The 19,479-nt window shown below is 44.9% G+C and overlaps 1 protein-coding gene across 1 annotated transcript; it reads left to right on the forward strand.

The window, feature by feature from the left end:
* Positions 1-1,008: 1,008 nt before the first annotated feature.
* Positions 1,009-19,178, forward strand: LOC121530666 (tetraspanin-15-like). The gene is made up of 8 exons (XM_041835802.2): positions 1,009-1,410; positions 8,115-8,300; positions 8,684-8,758; positions 8,970-9,065; positions 11,895-12,011; positions 13,273-13,323; positions 14,162-14,278; positions 17,423-19,178. Exons 1-8 carry the CDS (start codon positions 1,324-1,326, stop codon positions 17,786-17,788), a joined length of 1,095 nt encoding a protein of 364 aa, XP_041691736.1. The 5' UTR covers positions 1,009-1,323; the 3' UTR covers positions 17,789-19,178.
* The last annotated feature ends 301 nt before the right edge of the window (positions 19,179-19,479 follow it).

Here is a 19,479-nt window from a genome sequence, read left to right on the forward strand (position 1 = left end):
GGGCTTTGAAATCTAATACAGATGTGGGATCTTAATTTGAGCCAGTTTGCTAGAGCAGGAAAATGATACTGCAGCAACAGGAAATGTGAATTATTATGTGGATAATAATTCATGGACATTTCTTGATTGATTGATTGATTAATTGGACTCAATATTCTTAGAGTCAGTTTGCTAATACAGTATTTATTCAATAAAATATAGCCTACATTTCAAAAGAGTCTGAAATGAGTAGTCTTAGGCTATTGCAATACTGTTCGGTATCTTCTATTTCCTGTAAGTTTACAATTCTAAAGTTCAAGGGAGAAAGGAATGGGAAAAATAGCAAAAGCATGGCAGAGTCTTTCAGCAAGCTTTTCTGCAGCGCCACCATACAGGTGCATTGAATCTTCAATTCTAAAGTCCAGGGAAAAGGGGAATGAGTTGCCTGGGAGCTGCGCTGTTCAGCGGCTGTGGTGCTGAATTGGGTTCGCAACGCTGTCCATGGTGCTGAATGTGTGTGAGCCGGTATTAGGGCACAAGCTGGTATTCCCATACATGCTAGTTAGATGTGTTCATTGTAGGCCTACAACATGTAAGTTACAACAAATATTAGTGACCTAGTAATAGCCTAGTATCCAACATCTTCATCACATACATGTGTGCCAAACATACACCAACAAGAGCCAACCAACAACTGATGCAATAAGGAGCAATTCCTGGGATTAAATGCACTTTGTCCAGTAACAGTGACATTTGCCGGGTAGTGACACAGCCTATAAAGTGGCCAAGGGGAGCCTTGGATGTGACCCATTTCCTTTAAGATGTTCGTTCCAAAGGAAAGCAAGCAATGCATGTCTGGATGATGAGAGCAAGGTCCTTTGTCTACGGTCTGGGCTGTCGAGTGTTGTTGGATAATTGCTATGAATAGCAAAAAAAAACACGAAATTGATATGTATTTAGATAATTATTTTTAAAAGATAGGGTGAGATGACGCGTTCATTACATCGTTAGTACAATGTATTTCACCGCTCTGGCCCTTTAAATGATCTGGCGAAATCAGAGCGTGCACGGAAGTTATTGTTTGTGGGAAGAGAGGGGGATTTGTGTGTGTGAGACACAATTTAACGGGAGTAGCTAAATTAGATACATTAAGGCGTAGACGTCCTCGTGCAAAATTGAGACGTTTTGAAAATTCTATCCAATAATATAGCTAGCTAATTTGCTGAAATAGCTAATCAGTGCAGTGTTGTTGATATTATTCTACTAGCATAGCTAGCTAGCTAGCTAACGTTAGCTAACTTTGGTTCTTGGCTAGCTAGCTAGCTTATTCAGCTACCAAGCAATATGCCTTCATACAAAGAAGTGAGAAACAGCAACCGCTTCTATTATTTCATCAAATTCACCTTAAATGTCTACTCAATGCTCTTCTCGGTAAGTGTTGTTAATGTGGACTTGTTGGTTTCAGGGACAGGGTTGGGGACCAGCTCTCAAGAACCCAAGCGGAGTATTACCGTCTATTTGAATGGGCTAGGGGGGACCACATTGTTGGCTGTCAGAAAACCACCACCTTTGTTTACTAGCCAGCTGGCTAGCTAGCTAGTGTAGTAGCTAGCTAGTATCGGTATCTTCCTAGCTCGCTAGCTAACTCTGGTGCCAAATTGCTTGCCAGAAGAACGAATAATGCCAAGGAAATACTACTGTGTCTACACTTTATCTGATATGGTCGTTAATTTACTACACTAGGCTATACTCTCCTTTCTGCTTTGTGGTACAGGGCAGGGCGTGGGACTACTGAGTGATACAGTGAAAGGGGTGGTCTGCGTCCCCTATTCCCTAAATAGTGCACTACCTTTGACCAGAGCTCTATCTGGGCCCTGGTCAAAAGTAGTGCACTATATAGGGGATAGGGTGCCATTGGGACAAAGCCTGTGTGTTGAGAGGCCTTTACTCTGAGAGTGAGGGCTTGAGATTGAGAGCAACCTGTCCCAGTGCTCCTAAGAGGGATGAACCGTTCGCTCTGCTCTGCTTTGTCTGTGCAGTGTATAGCTATCAGTACTGTATCTTCTTAGCTCGCTAGCTAACTCTCTGGCGTCAAATTTCTTGCCAGAAGAACAAATAATGCCAAGGAAATACTAATGTGTGTACACTTTGTCTGATCTAGTCATTCATTTACTACACTAGGCTACACTCTCCTTTCTGCATTGTGGTGCAGGGCAGGGTGTGGGACTACTGAGTGATACAGTGAAAGTGAAGTGGGATATTTCATTTTTGTTAGACAGGAAATATGTTGCTAGCTGTATTCCATGAACAAATATTATTGTTTCAGCCTATAGCCTAGGGCCTACATATTGCAATATTGTGACAGGCAGGGCCATTCAATGTAGCTAGCTATGCTATGCCTACATATTACTACACTACATTTGATACAGCCTAATGAGTCAAATCAGTTTTCTGTGATCCAGCTGTTGACATGCCTCTTCTAGGTGTTGTGAGGCATGTGGGGCATTTACTACATTGTAATTACAGCTTTTCAGGGCAGTAGTGGGTTACACAGGTAGGTCTAATTCACTTAAAATCCATAACATGCTAGCCTACATGACACACCTTCAATTGTGTGCCATGTAGGCTTTAAGGCGATGAATCTGTAGGCAGTTTACAGAATATTAAAAGTATTGTTTGTCTGTTTAGAATAGGGGAATTTGCATCATGGATGTATTTTACAGCAAATAAGTATTTTGGGGTGAATAAGCATAATTCAAATGCTGCTGGGTCTACGGCTGAACTTTCTAGTGCCATTTTTTAGTGAATAGCCTAGTTTGCTGAGTGTTCATTCTTCGATTATGACACAATCTCATTGCACAGACTGTCACTGTCTCCCAGTGTCACATGATTTGGGGTTTCTGACACAAGCCTTTTCAGGAAGGGCATGCAACCAACCCACCCACACATAACACAGCTCCATATAGCCTATCTCTGTGTACCATGTGGCACAAGTCACAGACTGTAATTTGCTTTACCAACTGTACTTTGGTGATAAGCGTTGCCTGCAGTAATATTGTTGTGCATCCCCTATTCCCTACATAGTGCACTACTTTTGACCAGTGCTCTATGGGCACTGGTCAAAAGTAGTGCACTACATAGGGGATAGGGTGCCATTGGGACAGCCTGTGTGTTGAGAGGCCTTTACTCTGAGAGTGAGGGCTTGAGATTGAGAGCACCCTGTCCCAGTGCTCCTAAGAGGGATGAACAGTTCGCTCTGCTCTGCTTTGTCTGTGAAGATGATGCATTAACCCAGTAGGATGCTGCTATGTCAGACTGTACTGTCATCACACCATCAGGCAGAGAGGACGCTGCAGCTGAAAGAGAGGAGAAATGGAAGTGGGGAGTTAGTTAGAGATAAGCATGGATGGCTTTGTGACTTTAGCTTGCTTTCAATTGGTTTTCTTGGCTATACATCAGTATAACGCTGGGCGATATGGACAAAAGTCGTGATAAATTGCATGATTTGATACGATAACGACAAGTAGAATGATCATTTTATAACATTAATGTCTAGATTCAAAAGGTATCGCACATCTGAGGTATATTTTTTGCAGGTGCATGGTAACAGCTGAATAAGATGAGAAAAAAAGAAGAAACCTGCACACTTCTTGCTAGTATCACTGCTCTTTAATAAGCTTTACGTATCGGCCTCAAGGCCTTCGTCAGAGCTTTGATTGAAGAGCAGTGATACTATCAAGAGCAGTGTGCGGGTTTCTTCTTCGTTTCTCATAACATTAATGTCTACTACAGTTTTTTTTGTAATGATCCTGTACACTACTACTACTAGTTTGATGGTTGTAGCCATCAATTGTCCCATTAACAATCACCCATATTAGCAAACCTATTTCATTTCAATCGTCACATTTCTCTAGTATAGGCTACTTATCGTCATGAACGATATCAGCAAAAATGCTTGCTATAAAATTTATAAGTATGGTCGGTGTCAATAATTTTCTGTTTATTGTCCCAGCTCTACATCAGCATTTATGTAATAAAATTCAACCTAACCTTGAGTAGTGACTCAGTGTTTAAGTGATGTCTTTATGAATGTATATGTGTGCCGACGACACAACGGTGGTGGGCCTGATCGCCGACGGTGACGAGACAGCCTACAGGGAGGAGGTTGGAGCCCTGGCAGAGTGGTGCCAGGAAAACAGCCTCTCCCTCAACGTCAGCAAAACCAAGGAGCTGATTGTGGACTATAGGAAACGGGGGGAGCACATCCCCATCCACATCCACAGGGCTGCAGTGGAGTGGGTCAAAAGCACCAAGTTCCTCAGTGTGCACATCACAGAGGACCTGACATGGACCAATCACACCACCACCGTGGTGAAGAAGGCGCAACAGCGTCTCTTCAATCTCTGGCGACTGAAGAAATGTGGCAGGGGCCCTCAGATCCTCAAGACGTTCTACAGCTACACAATCATCTTGACCGGCTGTATCACCGCCTAGTATGGCAACTGCACCGCCCTCAACTGGAAGGCTCTACAGAGGGTGGTGCATCATTGTGGGTGAGCTCCCTGTCCTCCAGGACATGTACAACAGGCAATGTTTGAGGAAGGCCCGGAAGATCGTCAAGGACACCAGTCACCCGAGCCACGAACTGTTCACTCTGTTACCATCTGGCAAGCGGTATCGGAGCATCAGGTTCTACCACCAGGCCATCAGACTGCTGAACAGCTAACCCTAGCTTTCTCCCTGCACAGACCTGCACCTTACAGACTATTTGCACTTCAGAGACTATCTGCACCTTAGATTATTTGCACTGACTCTCCACACATTCAACCCTTACACACAAACACACACAAACAAACACAAAAGGACACACTCAGACTCGTACTTGATATTATTGTTATGATAGATATTGACTAATGTACTGTATTGTTGAGGGAGCTAGCACACAAGCGTTTCACTGCAACTTTTATACCTGCTGAAAACTGTGTACGTGACAAATACAATTTGATTTGATTTGCCTATGGGAAAATCCCCAATCTCTATGAGTCACCATAGACAACCTTTGAGTACCGGCTCAGTTGTGTGCTCCTATAGTTAGGCCGCTAGGTGTGGATGTGCTGCCTGGAGGTGTTAGAATCTTTAAAGCAGACTATTGAACAGATCCTAGTGCTCTCTGCCTCTTTTTTCTATTTGTCATAGTTTAATTTCAAACCTTAGCCTAGGCTAGTGGATGAGTCAGCAGATTTGGATGGAGAGTGTATTTTATTCATCCCGTTACTTTATCAGTTAAATGTAACCCTGTCCCGCCATCACTCTCTCTAAATACTTGTTTTCCTGAAATCAATCAGCGGGTATAATGAATCCCTCTCTCTCTCCCTCAAAGCTGAGGAACGCTCAACTCCGTTCTCTTATATCAAGGCGGAGTTGATTATTGATAACTGGACGCGCGATTTGCTAGCAACAACATTGAGTCACCATCAGTTGATACTTGTAAAAATCTCAATTCTGGAAACGCTTACCTGTACCTATTTTTGACCTGTACAACCGCGGTCCTTTGTGTTACTCAACTGGAGACGTAGCGGTCTTGACGTAAGCTGGGATTCAATTGGCACGTGCATTCACGCTGAGTTGAGCAACACAAATGAGGGAAAAGTCGGTGGTTGTATTCAAATATTTTTTTAAATTAAAAGTATGAATTTCAGCACCGCGCGGAAGGACCACAGTTGTACAGGACAAACATAGGTACAGGTAAGAGTTTGGTAAAAATTGTCATTTTTACAAGTAACGACTGATGGTGACTCAATATTGAGCGTTCCTCAGCTATCTCCCTCTCTGCTTTCTCACTCTCTCACACTCCATGACTCTCCCTCTCACCTCACAGGAAATTGCAGTCATTTTCATGTTCAATTTTCACTTCACCTCTCTCTTTGTCTGTCTGTAGCTCTGTCTGTCTCTCTGTCTGTCTCTCTCTCCCTCCCTCTCTCTACATCAGCCATACTGCTGCTGAGTATGAACTACAAGAAAATGTCAGTGACTTCCCTCGCTTAGATTGTAATTTTCTCTCCTTCTCTCCAGTCTTTCTCACTGCTTGTGTTCATCCTTTTTCCGTGTTAAGATGGAATGCCTTGGCTTCTGTTCCCCCAAGAGCTCCCCTGGCCCACAGCCAGCCATGCAGGAGCACTCACTGTTAATGAATGCTATTTCTTCTCCTTGTCTGTTCAATCTGCTTAATGTAGTTTCACACAGGTTTGCGAGAATCCGTCATGTGTGCCTGTAGGTTTCCTTTGGGAAGGAGAGAGTCAGTCGACTAATCCTTTGAGAGAGTGTGTGTACTGTGTAGTCTATTTGCATTGCTTCTTATCGGTCTGAAGTTTGGTCATTTGTCAGATGATGTGTTTGTCTCTTACGCTCAGTGTGTCCAGCCTACTGCTCAGTCCACTTAGGCTACACTAATGTGGGTGACAGAGTGAATGAGAAATGAGCTAACCGCTGTAAGAGACTTAAAGTAGGCCTACATCTTTTGAAAATATCCACTGGACACAGACGTCATTTTAACATCTAGTTTTGATTTACATTTGGTTGTGTTGTCAACATGAATTCAGTGTGAAATCAACCTACAATTTTACCCTGTCATTGGATTTAGGAAAAAAATCTAAAAGTCCCTTACGTTGATGACCTTTTGCAAATCCAATCAGTATTACACATTAATTCAACGTAATGTTTTGCCCAGTGGGTAGGGACTTAATACATTTTCTGATGTTGGGCGGGGTGGTGGTGGTGGTGCTGTCAATAGTGAATAGACTAAAGTAGGGAAAGAGTGATGAGGCTTGCTCTCTTAGTGCAGATTGCCTCTCTTCCTAATTGAGAATCGATAGGTAGGCCTATGGGGTGGAGATTGTTGTTTGTTTTTCTCTGCTTTCTGCGAGAGTTGCAGAAAGAAAGGACTATCATTATGAGTCAAAGTCTGCATTCCAAATGGCACCATATTCCCTATATAGGCTAGTGCCTTAATAGTCCCTTTAATTCACTATAAAGTGAAAAGGGTGCCATTTGGGATGCAGACAACGTGAGACCCACCCTGCCATGGTTTTGAAAGCTCTCAAATGGCACACCAGGAGGTAGTCAAGTGGGGTTTGTTTGATGCTAACAAGGCTGATAACACAACAACACAGCAGCTAGCCTAGGACTAGTTCTATAACCACCATCTCCTGTCATCATTTGCTAACTTTACTTTGGGCAGCAGCCAGGGTGTGAGCAGGAGCACTAACACTAAGCAGCCAGGGTGTGAGCAGGAGCACTAACACTAAGCAGCCAGGGTGTGAGCAGGAGCACTAACACTAAGCAGCCAGGGTGTGAGCAGGAGCACTAACACTAAGCAGCCAGGGTGTGAGCAGGAGCACTAACACTAAGCAGCCAGGGTGTGAGCAGGAGCACTAACACTAAAGCCCTTTGTGTTTCCTAATTGACTACAAGGAACAAGGAAAATGGGTCGCATCATCATGATGCTACCACTAGAGAAGAAGACATGGTATGCATCCCAAATGGTACCCTATTCCCTATATAGTGTACTACTTTTGGCCACATTTACATTTTAGTCATTTAGCAGACGCTCTTATCCAGAGCGACTTACAGTTAGTGAGTGCATACATTTTTTTCATACTATATGTAATAGGGTACCATTTGGGACTTATCCGTGCTATTTTGAAGATGTCCATGTTATTTGACATCAGCTATGGGTTTACAACATAATCCAAGGGAAACAGTAGCTTTGAACATGCCGATAGCTTTGAACGTTGCTCGCTTGGTTAGGCTATGCTTTCTATGCCCACTGCTATCATAAAATCCTGTTATCTGCAAGGATGCTTATTCAGAAAGATGGCACTCTGCAGCGCTCTGACCGTCTCACCCTAACCCCTACCCTCTCTTCTTCCCCCTCTCCCTGCCTCCCCCTCTCTCTCTCCCTGCCCCCCCTCTTTCCCTGCCTCCCTCTCTCCCTGCCTCCCCCTCTCTCTCCCCCTTTCCCTGCCTCCCTCTCCCCTCTCTCCCTGCCTCCCCCTCTCTACCCTCTCTTCTTCCACCTCCCTCCCCCCTCTCTCCCTGCCTCCCCCTCTTCCTCTCCCTCCCTCTCCCTCCCCCAGCTTCTGGGCCTGTGTGTGTTGTGCGTGGGGGTGTACGCGGAGGTGGAGCGTCAGAAGAACCGTACCCTGGAGGGGGTGTTCCTGGCCCCCGCTGTGGTGCTCATCCTGCTGGGCCTGGTGATGTTCACTGTCTCCCTGGTGGGCATGGTGGGCTCCCTCAGGGACAACAAGACCCTGCTACACATGGTGAGAGAGGAGAGGAATGGAAGAGCGAGAGGGAGGGGGAGAGGAGGGGGGATATGAGGAGAGAGGGAGGTTTGGATGGAGAAGAGGAGGGAGGAAGGAAAGAAAGAATAGGAGGGTTGAGAGATTGGGTTGAAGAGAGTGGGAGGAGGGGGACAGGAGAGGAGAAGGGGACTCTGCTGACTGGGCTATGTCAGTCAGCCTGTGGATGGGGTTGCCTATCTCAGCCCAGCAAGCTGTCTGCAGAGCAGTTTGTTTGTCAATCAATTATCTCTCCCTCTCATCTGGGATATACAGATAGCAGCTAAACTCTGGTCCCTCTGGCTTGATGTGTACATGTCAGTGCATTCTCTCTCTCTCTTTCTCCCTGTCTGTCTGTCTTCCAGTTTTTGTGTGTCCTGTGTGTGCTACTGTTCCTGCAGGCTGTGGCTCTCATCGTTGCACTCATCTTTGAGAAAAAGGTAAGTTATCTCTCTCTCACACACTCACACACACACTCACACACACACACACACACGGCTGTAACACATGTTCACATGGTACACCGGTGTCGCCTCTGGCATTGCCTCCAGCCACGATAAGATCACATCACAGCAGCATTCAATGTGATGGATGATTCATTTTTTTCATCATCCCCCTCTCTCTCTCTACTCTTCCTCTCTCTCCCTGTAGACATCAGCCCTGTTCCAGAGCAGTATACGAGAGGGAATTAAACACTATTACGATGATCTGGACTTCAAAAACATCTTGGACTTTGTGCAACAGAAGGTAAGAGGACACCATTTTCATTATCAGAAGCAACAGACAGGAAATAGTGGCATGTGATGTGTGTAGTCCCGTGTGGCTCACTTGGTAGAGCATGGTGCTTGCAACGCCAGGGTTGTGGGTTCGATTCCCACAGGGGACCAGTATGAAAATGAACGAAGTCGCTCTGGATAAGAGCTTCTGCTAAATGACTAAAATGGAAAATGTACAAAATGAAGAGAACACTGATATTACCCACTGGGCACACACTGGTTGAATCAATGTTGTTTCCACGTCCTTTCAATTAAATTACATTGAACCAACATGGAATAGATGTTGAATTGACATCTGTGGGTAGGGTTGCAAAGAGAGGGTATACAGTGCCTTCGGAAATATTCCGACCCGTTGACTCTTTCCACATTATGTTAGGTTACAGCCTTATTCTAAAAAGTTTTTTATTTTTTATATTCCCTCATCAATCTACACACAATACCCCATAATGACAAAGCAAAAACAGGTTTTTAGACATTTTTGCAAATGTATTAAAAATAAAAAACTTAAATACCGTTGGCAGCGATTACAGCCTCGAGTCTTCTTGGGTATGACGCTACAAGCTTGGCACACCTGTATTTGAGGAGTTTCTCCCATTCTTCTCTGCAGATCCTCTCAGGCTCTGTCAGGTTGGATGGGGAGAGTCGCTGCACAGCTATTTTCAGGTCTCTCCAGAGATGTTCGATTGGGTTCAAGTCCGGGCTCTGGCTGGGCCACTCAAGGACATTCAGAGACTTGTCCCGAAGCCACTCCTGCGTTGTCTTGGCTGTGTGCTTAGGGTCGTTGTCCTGTTGGAAGGTGAACCTTCGCCCCAGTCTGAGGTCCTGAGCGCTCTGGAGCAGGTTTTCATCAAGAATCTCTCTGTACTTTGCTCCGTTTATCTTTGCCTCGATCCTGACTAGTCTCCCAGTCCCTGCCGCTGAAAAACATCCCCACATCATAATGCTGCCACCACCATGCTTCACCGTAGGGATGCTGCCAGGTTTCCTCCAGACGTGACGCTTGGCATTCAGGCCAAAGAGTTCAATCTTGGTTTCATCAGACCAGAGAATCTTGTTTCTCATGGTCTGAGAGTCTTTAGGTGCCTTTTGGCAAACTCCAAGCGGGCTGTCATGTGCCTTTTACTGAGGAGTGGCTTCCGTCTAGCCACTCTACCATAAAGGCCTGATTGGTGGAGTGCTGCAGAGATGGTTGTCCTTCTGGAAGGTTCTCCCATCTCCACAGAGGAACTCTAGAGCTCTGTCAGAGTGACCATTGGGTTCTTGGTATCCTCCCTGACCAAGGCCCTTCTCCCCCGATTGCTCAGTTTGGCAGGGCGGCCAGCTCTAGGAAGAGGCTTGGTGGTTCCAAACTTCTTCCATTTAAGAATGATGGAGGCCACTGTGTTCTTGGGGACCTTCAATGCTGCAGACATTTTTTGGTACCCTTCCCCAGATCTGTGCCTCGACACAATCCTGTCTTAGAGCTCCACAGACAACTCCTTTGACCTCATGGCTTGGTTTTTGCTCTGACATGCAGTCAACTGTGGGACCTTATATAGACAGGTGTGTGCCTTTCCAAATCATGTCCAATCAATTGAATTTACCACAGGTGGACTCCAATGAAGTTGTAGAAACATCTCAAGGATGATCAGTGGAAACAGGATGCACCTGATCTCAATTTTGTGTGTAAAAGGGTCAGAATACTTATGTAAATAAGGTATTTATGTTTTTTATTTGTAATACTTTTACAACATTTCTAAAAATCTGTTTTCGCTTTGTCATTATGGGGTATTGTGTGTATATTGCAGAGGATTTGTATTTATTGAATCCATATTAGAATAAGGCTGTAATGTAACAAAATGTGGAAAAAGTCAAGGGGTCTGAATACTTTCCGAAGGCACTGTATTACTGTAAAATGTATATGTTTACCAGTAAACTACCAGAATTGTGGTATCTTTCAAGGATTTAATGTAACCTATCACAAGACATCTAGTGGCCCTTTTGGGTACTTCAGATTATCACAGGTGTCTGTAATTATCTCTGGCCTCTCTCTGGCCTTATCACATGTTTAATAGAATTTCTGATAGTTCTGTGTTTCATTTTCAATAAACATTTCTAAAAACATGTTTTCACTTCGTCATGATGGTGTATTGTGTGTAGATGGGTGAGAAAATAAAATCTATTTAATCAATTTTGAATTCACAAAATGTGGAAGGGTATGAATACTTTCTGAAGGCACTGTATATGAATACTTAAAAAAAAAAGTTATTTAAATATAAATTACCAACGTTACGATAGATTACCATAGATTTTCTGCAATATGTAACATTTTGGGCAACCCGACTAAATTCAAATAGAAATGTGTGTTATAGATCTGTCATTCTCATTGAAAGAAAGTATAAGAAGTGGTAGATCTGTTCTATGTGCGATATTTCTATGCTTCCCGTTCGTAAGTTTAGTTTTTTGCGTCTTTTACTTTCGGTTTTGTACCCCAGCTGAAAATACAATATTTTTGGTTATTGAAAATATATTTCATAGTGATTTAGATGGTACAATGATTCTCAACCCTATATTTGCTTGTTTTGTCACATAAACTGAAATTAGGCGAACTATTCACATTTTTGCAAACAGGAAATGGCAGAGCAATTTCTGCATAGTGCATCTTTAATTGCCAAAATTACTGAAGATTCCAATAACTTTGGTAAATTACCGGTAGCTTTGCAACCCTAACTGAGATGGATAGAGTATGATTGATCTAGTAAAAAATAATAGACTTAACCCTTTTATTATTAAACCTGCCTCTCTCTCTCTCTCTCTCCAGTTCTCTTGTTGTGGTGGGGACGACTACAAGGACTGGGGTGTCAATCAATACCATTTCTGCAATGGCACCGGGCCACTGGCCTGTGGCGTGCCTTATACATGCTGTGTCCCCCACAAGGTGAATGCTAAAACTGTTCTCCACTCCTCTGCTTTTCACCTGTTATCTAGACTGTGTGTGCGTGTGTGTGAATGAAAGGAGCTCTGAGAGTTAGGATCCGATAACACATGAACCTTAGCCAATATCATACCTGCCCTCCCCATCAGCCTCTCACATCTTTGGAGGAGACATGTTTCTGTGGATCTCATTTAGTGCTCCACACGCACACACAGAACTGTATGGCAACAAGGGACCACTTTTCTTAGTGGAAAAAATATCAGAATTGGGCTGGCTGTGTGAACGCAGTGACTGGAAGGATCCATGTTCTGCTATCAGTATAGCCCCTCTCCACCTGCCTATACTTCTCCTGGTGCATTACTAGGCAATTAACGCTAGCTGAATTGGTTACAGTGAAATGTGTAGAGCCACTCAGGAACAAGAAGAGACCCCGAGACCTCAGCGAACAATGGAGAGAGTGGGAGCTAATTAAATCAATTTACTGAGCTCATGATTCGTTCTCTCTCGCCCTGTCTAACTCACGCTCTGGCTTATCTCTTTCTGCCCTCTGTTTCTCTCTCTCTCTCCTCTCCTCTCCTCTCTCTCTCTCTCTCTCTATTTCTCTATTCCTCTCTCTCTATTTCTCTCTCTCTCTCCCTCTCTCTCCCACTCCTTGTCTCTCTCTCTCTCTCTCTCTCTCTCTCTCTCTCTCTCTCTCTCTCTCTCTCTCTCTCTCTCTCCTTTATTTCTCTCTCTCTTTATTTCTCTCTCTCTCTATTCCTCTTTCTCTGTCTCTCTCTCTGTCTCTCTCTATTTCGCTCTCTCTCCCTCTCTCTCCCGCTCTCTCTTCCTCTCCTTGTCTCTCTCTCTCTCTCTCTCTCTCTCTCTCTCTCTCTCTCTATTCCTCTTTCATCTCTCTCTCTCTCTCTTTATTTCTCTCTCTCTATTCCTCTGTCTCTGTCTCTGTCTCTGTCTCTGTCTCTGTCTCTCTCTCTCTCTCTCTCTCTCCCTCTCCTTCGCTATTCCTCTCTCTCTCTCTTGCTCTCCTCTCTTCCTCAATCTGGTCTGTGCCCACGCAGGGCAACTCCAAAGCACCAAACAGCTATAAACAGGGATTAGGGGATGTCCAGCTCTTTGTGTGTGTGTGTGTGTGTGTGTGTGTGTCCAACGTGCGTAAATGTATTTTTAACTTGGCCACTACAAGCATATATGACTTCAGAAGAATGGACAATAAGTTACTCCTCTTCTTCATAATCTTCTTCTCTTTCTGTCTCGTTTGTCCCAGGTGGGAGAGGTTGTCAACACTCTTTGTGGTTACAAGACTCTCAGCCAACAGGTAAGGGTAAAATAAGTTGTATATCCTAATAGGCTGTGAACTTTCCCCCCTCCACTTCCATGTGCTGCTCACTTGTTGGCCTTCATTAGTCTGTGGAGCTTGTCATTCTGCAGAGACAGAAGCTACGTCCCAAATGGCAACCTATTCCCGACATAGTACACTACTTTAGACCAGGGCCTGCATAGGGGCGCATTCAGAGACTGCAACAGGGAAAAGAGCAGCAGGATCATTTACTTTCATGGCCCCAAAATATTCGTTTTTTCTCTAGCTGCAGCATGCTGAAAATAAGGTAGCCTAATTGAGTCATGCTGTATTGTGCCAGCTGGTAGTGGCTGGTGTTGTTGTGATATTGATTCAGCTGTCTCTGTTATCTGTCCTTGAGCTGTTCTTCCCCTCCATAATTTCTTTGGTATGGTGGAACATCAAATCAAATCAAATTGTATTTGTCACATGCGCCGAATACAACAGGTGTAGACCTTACAGTGACATACCTACTTAGAAAAATACGTGTTAAGTATACAGTAGATAAGTACAAAATAAAAGCAGTAAAATAACAGTAAAAATAATAGTATCCCAGGTGTTTGTGGGGAATAGTTCATTAGCTTTCAAGGCACACTATTAGTTTGTCGTAATAGATTCCCCCCCCCAAAAAAAAATTCACTGTTTTTCTATTGTTCATGTTAGCATTGTATTGCCTCATCATCTGTGAAATGACTGTCTTTGTTTTGCCTTGATGACATGTATTTCAAACGTAACTACGATCAATCAAATGCATCTCATGTAGTCTCTCTCTCTCTTCCCCTCTCTCTCGCTTCTACTCCCTCTCTTTCTCTGTCAGCGTGAGCTCCTGGATGAGGTGATCCATGTGCGGGGCTGTATCCATGCTGTCAACCTGTGGATGGGAGACAACGTGGGAGCAACTATTGGGCTCTGCTGTGCTATAGGGCTGCCACAGGTCAGTCACAGACACAGACAAACACCCAACACACACGCTTGCGCAACTGTCTCCAATCAGACAACCACCTTACCTGACCCAGGTGTGTGTGTGTGTGTGAGAGTGTGTGTGTGTGTCTAGTCCCTCAGTCTCCCCATCCCTGAGAGGTTTCTCACAGCTTCATTTCCATGTTGATTGCCTCCGAGCCAGTCTGTCTCTGTCTGTCTGTCCACCACTTCATTAGTATTTTGTCTTCCGCTTACCCAGACCTCAGCAATGGATGTGTTCCAAATGGCACCCTGTCCCCTATATAGTGCACTACTCTTGACTAGGGCCCATAGGAAATAGCACCCCTCTCCCTGCTCTGTTGGCAACACGGCCTACAGAGCAGGGAGCAGCTTACACTTCATCATACCTCTGTAATGCTTTCATAACCAACAAGCAGCTGGATGATTTTCATTGTGTTATAAAGTCATTTCCAATGGATCAGGGTTTGTTGTTTACTTTTATGATCCATTCACTCTGATAGTGTTTTTGTCTAGTTTACAGCTTTTGTCTGTCTGTCTCTAACTTATTTTGTCCCCCCATCCTATCTTCCTCTTTCTCTTTCATCCACTCTCTCTATTCCATTTCCTACCCCGGCCTCACCCCTCTCCTGTGCTGTGAAGGTTTTGCAGCCAGACTTCTATGCAAGCCCCCCTGGAGACGTGTAATAACACCACATACTGCAGCAGCTGCACTATTAGATAATGAGTCCAGTAGCAGACAGACAGTCCAATCCAGTAGCAGACAGACAGTCTAATCCAGTAGCAGACAGACAGTCCAGTCCAGTAGCAGACAGACAGTCCAATCCAGTAGCAGACAGACAGTCCAGTCCAGTAGCAGACAGACAGTCCAGTCCAGTAGCAGACAGACAGTCCAATCCAGTAGCAGACAGACAGTCCAATCCAGTAGCAGACAGACAGTCCAATCCAGTAGGAGACAGACAGTCTAATCCAGTAGCAGACAGACAGTCCAATCCAGTAGGAGACAGACAGTCCAATCCAGTAGCAGACAGACAGTCCAGTCCAGTAGAAGACAGACAGACAGTCCAGTAGCAGACAGACAGTCTAATCCAGTAGCAGACAGACAGTCCAATCCAGTAGCAGATAGTCCAGTCCAGTCCAGTAGAAGACAGACAGACAGTCCAGTCCAGTAGCAGAAAGACAGTCCAGTAGAAGCAAGACAGTCCAGTAGCAGACAGACAGTCCAGTCCAGTAGCAGACAGACAGTCCAGTCCAGTAGCAGACAGACAGTCCAGTCCAGTAGCAGACAGACAGTCCAGTCCAGTAGCAGACAGGCAGTCCAGTCCAGTAGCAGACAGGCAGTCCAGTCCAGTAGCAGACAGACAGTCTAGTAGCAGACATACAGACAGTCCAGTCCAGTAGCAGACAGTCCAGTCCAGTAGCAGTCAGACAGTTCAGTAGCAGACAGACAGTCCAGTAGCAGACAGACAGTCTAGTAGCAGACATACAGACAGTCCAGTCCAGTAGCAGACAGTCCAGTCCAGTAGCAGACAGTCCAGTCCAGTAGCAGACAGTCCAGTCCAGTAGCAGACAGTCCAGTCCAGTAGCAGACAGACCGTCCAGTAGCAGACAGTCCAGTCCAGTAGCAGACAGTCCAGTCCAGTAGCAGACAGACAGTCCAGTCCAGTAGCAGACAGTCCAGTCCAGTCCAGTAGAAGACAGACAGACAGTCCAGTCCAGTAGCAGAAAGACAGTCCAGTAGAAGCAAGACAGTCCAGTAGCAGACAGACAGTCCAGTCCAGTAGCAGACAGACAGTCCAGTCCAGTAGCAGTCAGACAGTTCAGTAGCAGACATACAGACAGTCCAGTGCAGTAGCAGACAGTCCAGTCCAGTAGCAGACAGTCCAGTCCAGTAGCAGATAGTCCAGTCCAGTAGCAGACAGTCCAGTCCAGTAGCAGACAGACCGTCCAGTAGCAGACAGTCCAGTCCAGTAGCAGACAGTCCAGTCCAGTAGCAGACAGACAGTCCAGTCCAGTAGCAGACAGACAGACAGTCCAGTCCAGTAGCAGACAGACAGTCCAGTCCAGTAGCAGACAGACAGTCCAGTCCAGTAGCAGACAGACAGTCCAGTCCAGTAGCAGACAGACAGTCCAGTCCAGTAGCAGACAGGCAGTCCAGTCCAGTAGCAGACAGACAGTCCAGTCCAGTAGCAGACAGACAGTCCAGTCCAGTAGCAGTCAAACAGTTCAGTAGCAGACAGACAGTCCAGTCCAGTAGCAGACAGACAGTCTAGTAGCAGATAGACAGTCCAGTCCAGTAGAAGACATACAGACAGTCCAGTAGCAGACATACAGACAGTCCGGTAGCAGACAGACAGTCCAGTCCGGTAGCAGACAGACAGTCCAGTCCAGTAGCAGACAGACAGTCCAGTAGCAGACAGACAGTCCAGTAGCAGACAGACAGTCCAGTAGCAGATAGACAGTCCAGTCCAGTAGCAGACATACAGACAGTCCAGTAGCAGACATACAGACAGTCCAGTAGCAGACAGTCCAGTCCAGTAGCAGACATACAGACAGTCCAGTAGCAGACAGACAGACAGTCCAGTAATCCAGGGTTCAGTAGACCACAAACTGGCTGCAGAAAACTTTCTCAAATGGAAAAGGAAACTGGGGGTTCTTATCAGGCCAGCTCAGGTGAACTAGTCCATTTTGAAAGCACTGGGGAGTGGACAGCAGCACACTCAAGTTGGCTTGCCTAGGCATAGCTCACCTTGGGACCAAAGTAAGATATTACTTCATTCAAAAGTTGGATATTTGTGTGCCTCTGCAATTGTTGTGGTGTCAGGTACATACAAGCACATTAAACACACACATGACAGTGCATTATATTTAAATACATAGGTACATGGTCCTTGTACATGGTCCTTGTATCTCCAGCTGTAGTATATCCCCCTGGCTGTGGGTACCAGTCCCTATGTGCCCAGGTCAAAAGTAGTGGAATATATAGGGACTAGGGTATCAGAGTCTAACCCTAACTGGTCTCTGTGGGCCTCTATGTTCCCTGTCTCTCTCTCCAGCTGATGGTCTGTGTGTAATAGTCCCAGTGTCAGAGTCTAAATGCAACTGGCCTTTCTACTCTGTTCCCTGTGTGTCTCTCCAGCTGATGGGCATCATGCTGAGCTGTATGTTCTGGAACCTGCTAGTGGAGATGAGTGAGTCCATGGACATGGTGGACTTCAAGATCCTCAAGAGGGCTGGCTTCGAGTACAGCGAGCTGGACCTGGCTGGTGCTGGCTGCTGCCTGTGTCTACCCAGAGACGGAGGCTACCTCCCCCTGCCAGCCTTAGACCCCATCTTGTCTGACCCTGACCTAAAGCCCATCCCCATCCGGGTCCAGCGGCCCCTGCCTGTCCAAGTCCATAAGCCCCTGGCCCAATCCCTCCAAGACCTCCAGCTATCTGGGCTTAGACTGGACGAGGTAGACATTGGGCGTAAGCAGAATAAGCAGAAAAGAAGGGAATATTGATTAGTGAATTTCCTGTTGTTTTGTTTTGTTGTTGTTTTGGTCACTGTGTTTGTTGAAGGACAGGTTAGACCTGTTGTACTATTTGGTGGTCAAACCAATCAATGGTTATTAACTGACAGGATTACAGGTTATAATGGCCACGTTCCTAGCTGACTACATTGCAGATGCATGCCAGATCTCAATTCCTGGATAGGTGTTTAACATATCAGCTAACCACAGCATATGATATAGCAATCTGATGCCCGACTGCTCAGTCGATGATGTGGCACACAACCATTGGTTGATGCGATGCAGGTAGTTGGTCTGGAACGCGACCAGAGGTATGGCACTTTGGCAAGGCATTATTGGAGCAATCGTTATCCTGTCTTTATAATTTTTTTTATTTTGAAATCCAAATCTTTCAAAGAACAAGATGCTGCAGTGGCTTTTAGACACTCCTTTAAGTGTGTTGTTTTTTTGTTATGTTTTTTAAATGAAACTTTCAAATGGAGCTGCGGTCTCGGCATTATTTAAATATTTCCTATCATTTTGTTCCAGGTATTTTTGGGGGTTTTGATTTTGAGCTTCGTCTCAAATGCTTAAGTTAAAAGCATACCTCAGGCTGTATTCAAATGGCCCAGTAGTCAGAAGAAGATTTACATCATGTATATTTACTATACAGACTTTATGAAATTATTAGTTTGAGATGATCATTCTAGTCAGAGAAGAGGAATAAGAATAGTCAGTCTTGTCTTGCGTTGCGTGCAATGTCTGTGAAGGATGTGTAGCCTAATGTTTCTTTTTTTAGTATGAACTCTTCGATTCCATTTGTACCGGTATGTATGCTATGAACTGCCTATTCAGGAACAACGTGGGATGCATGTGTGTTTTGTATTTTAATGAAGTTTAAAAAAGAAAACTGTTTACAGCTCTTTTAGGGTCTCATCAGGGGTTTTCAGTCTCTTCAAAAACAATTTACCACGTTTTTATTATATTAGCATTTTTGGTACAAAACCAACATTGTAAGGGATAAAACAAATCCAGTCCAAACTGGGGCGGACTGGGACCAGAAATTGGCCCTGGCATTTCTAACACACCTGCCCATTTTTTGTTGTTGAAGCCCCCAAACCGGCCCATTTGTTTTCCTTGAGGCTCCTATTGTTCGCCAGATAATTATTATTTTGCGCAACAACAAAAAAAACGAGTTACACAGGCCCACTGGGCTAAAAATGTACCAGCCCATCTGGCATTTGCCCGAATAGCCAGATGGCCTGTCCGCCCCTGAGTCCAAATGATATCAATCCATGTTTAGCTAGGATCTTTTTTCATATCTGATTTATTTGAGATTCTTCTTAGCTCTGGCCTTGTATAAACACTACTGTCATTGTCAATAAAGCTGTTTTGAATTTGATTTATTTGCTCTAATGTCATCTGTATTCTGCCTGTAAACATGTGATGCATGCAACCATCTCCCATGAAAAGTATGGTTGCGTCCAAAATGGCACTTTAACCCTATTGGCTCTGATCAAAGGTAGTGCACTATAAAGGAAATTGGGTGGCATTTGGGATGCACCCTGGGTCTGCAAAGCGACCTTTTGTTTGTGGTTGGCACACATGGCAAATTGCAGCAGATGCTTGGAGGCAGGCCAGAGATTGCTGCTGCCTCACTTCCAGGTTTGGGTTTGATAGCACCACCACCAGTAGCATGTGCT

This window comes from Coregonus clupeaformis, chromosome 18, assembly GCF_020615455.1.
Source record: "Coregonus clupeaformis isolate EN_2021a chromosome 18, ASM2061545v1, whole genome shotgun sequence".
NCBI lineage: Eukaryota > Metazoa > Chordata > Actinopteri > Salmoniformes > Salmonidae > Coregonus > Coregonus clupeaformis.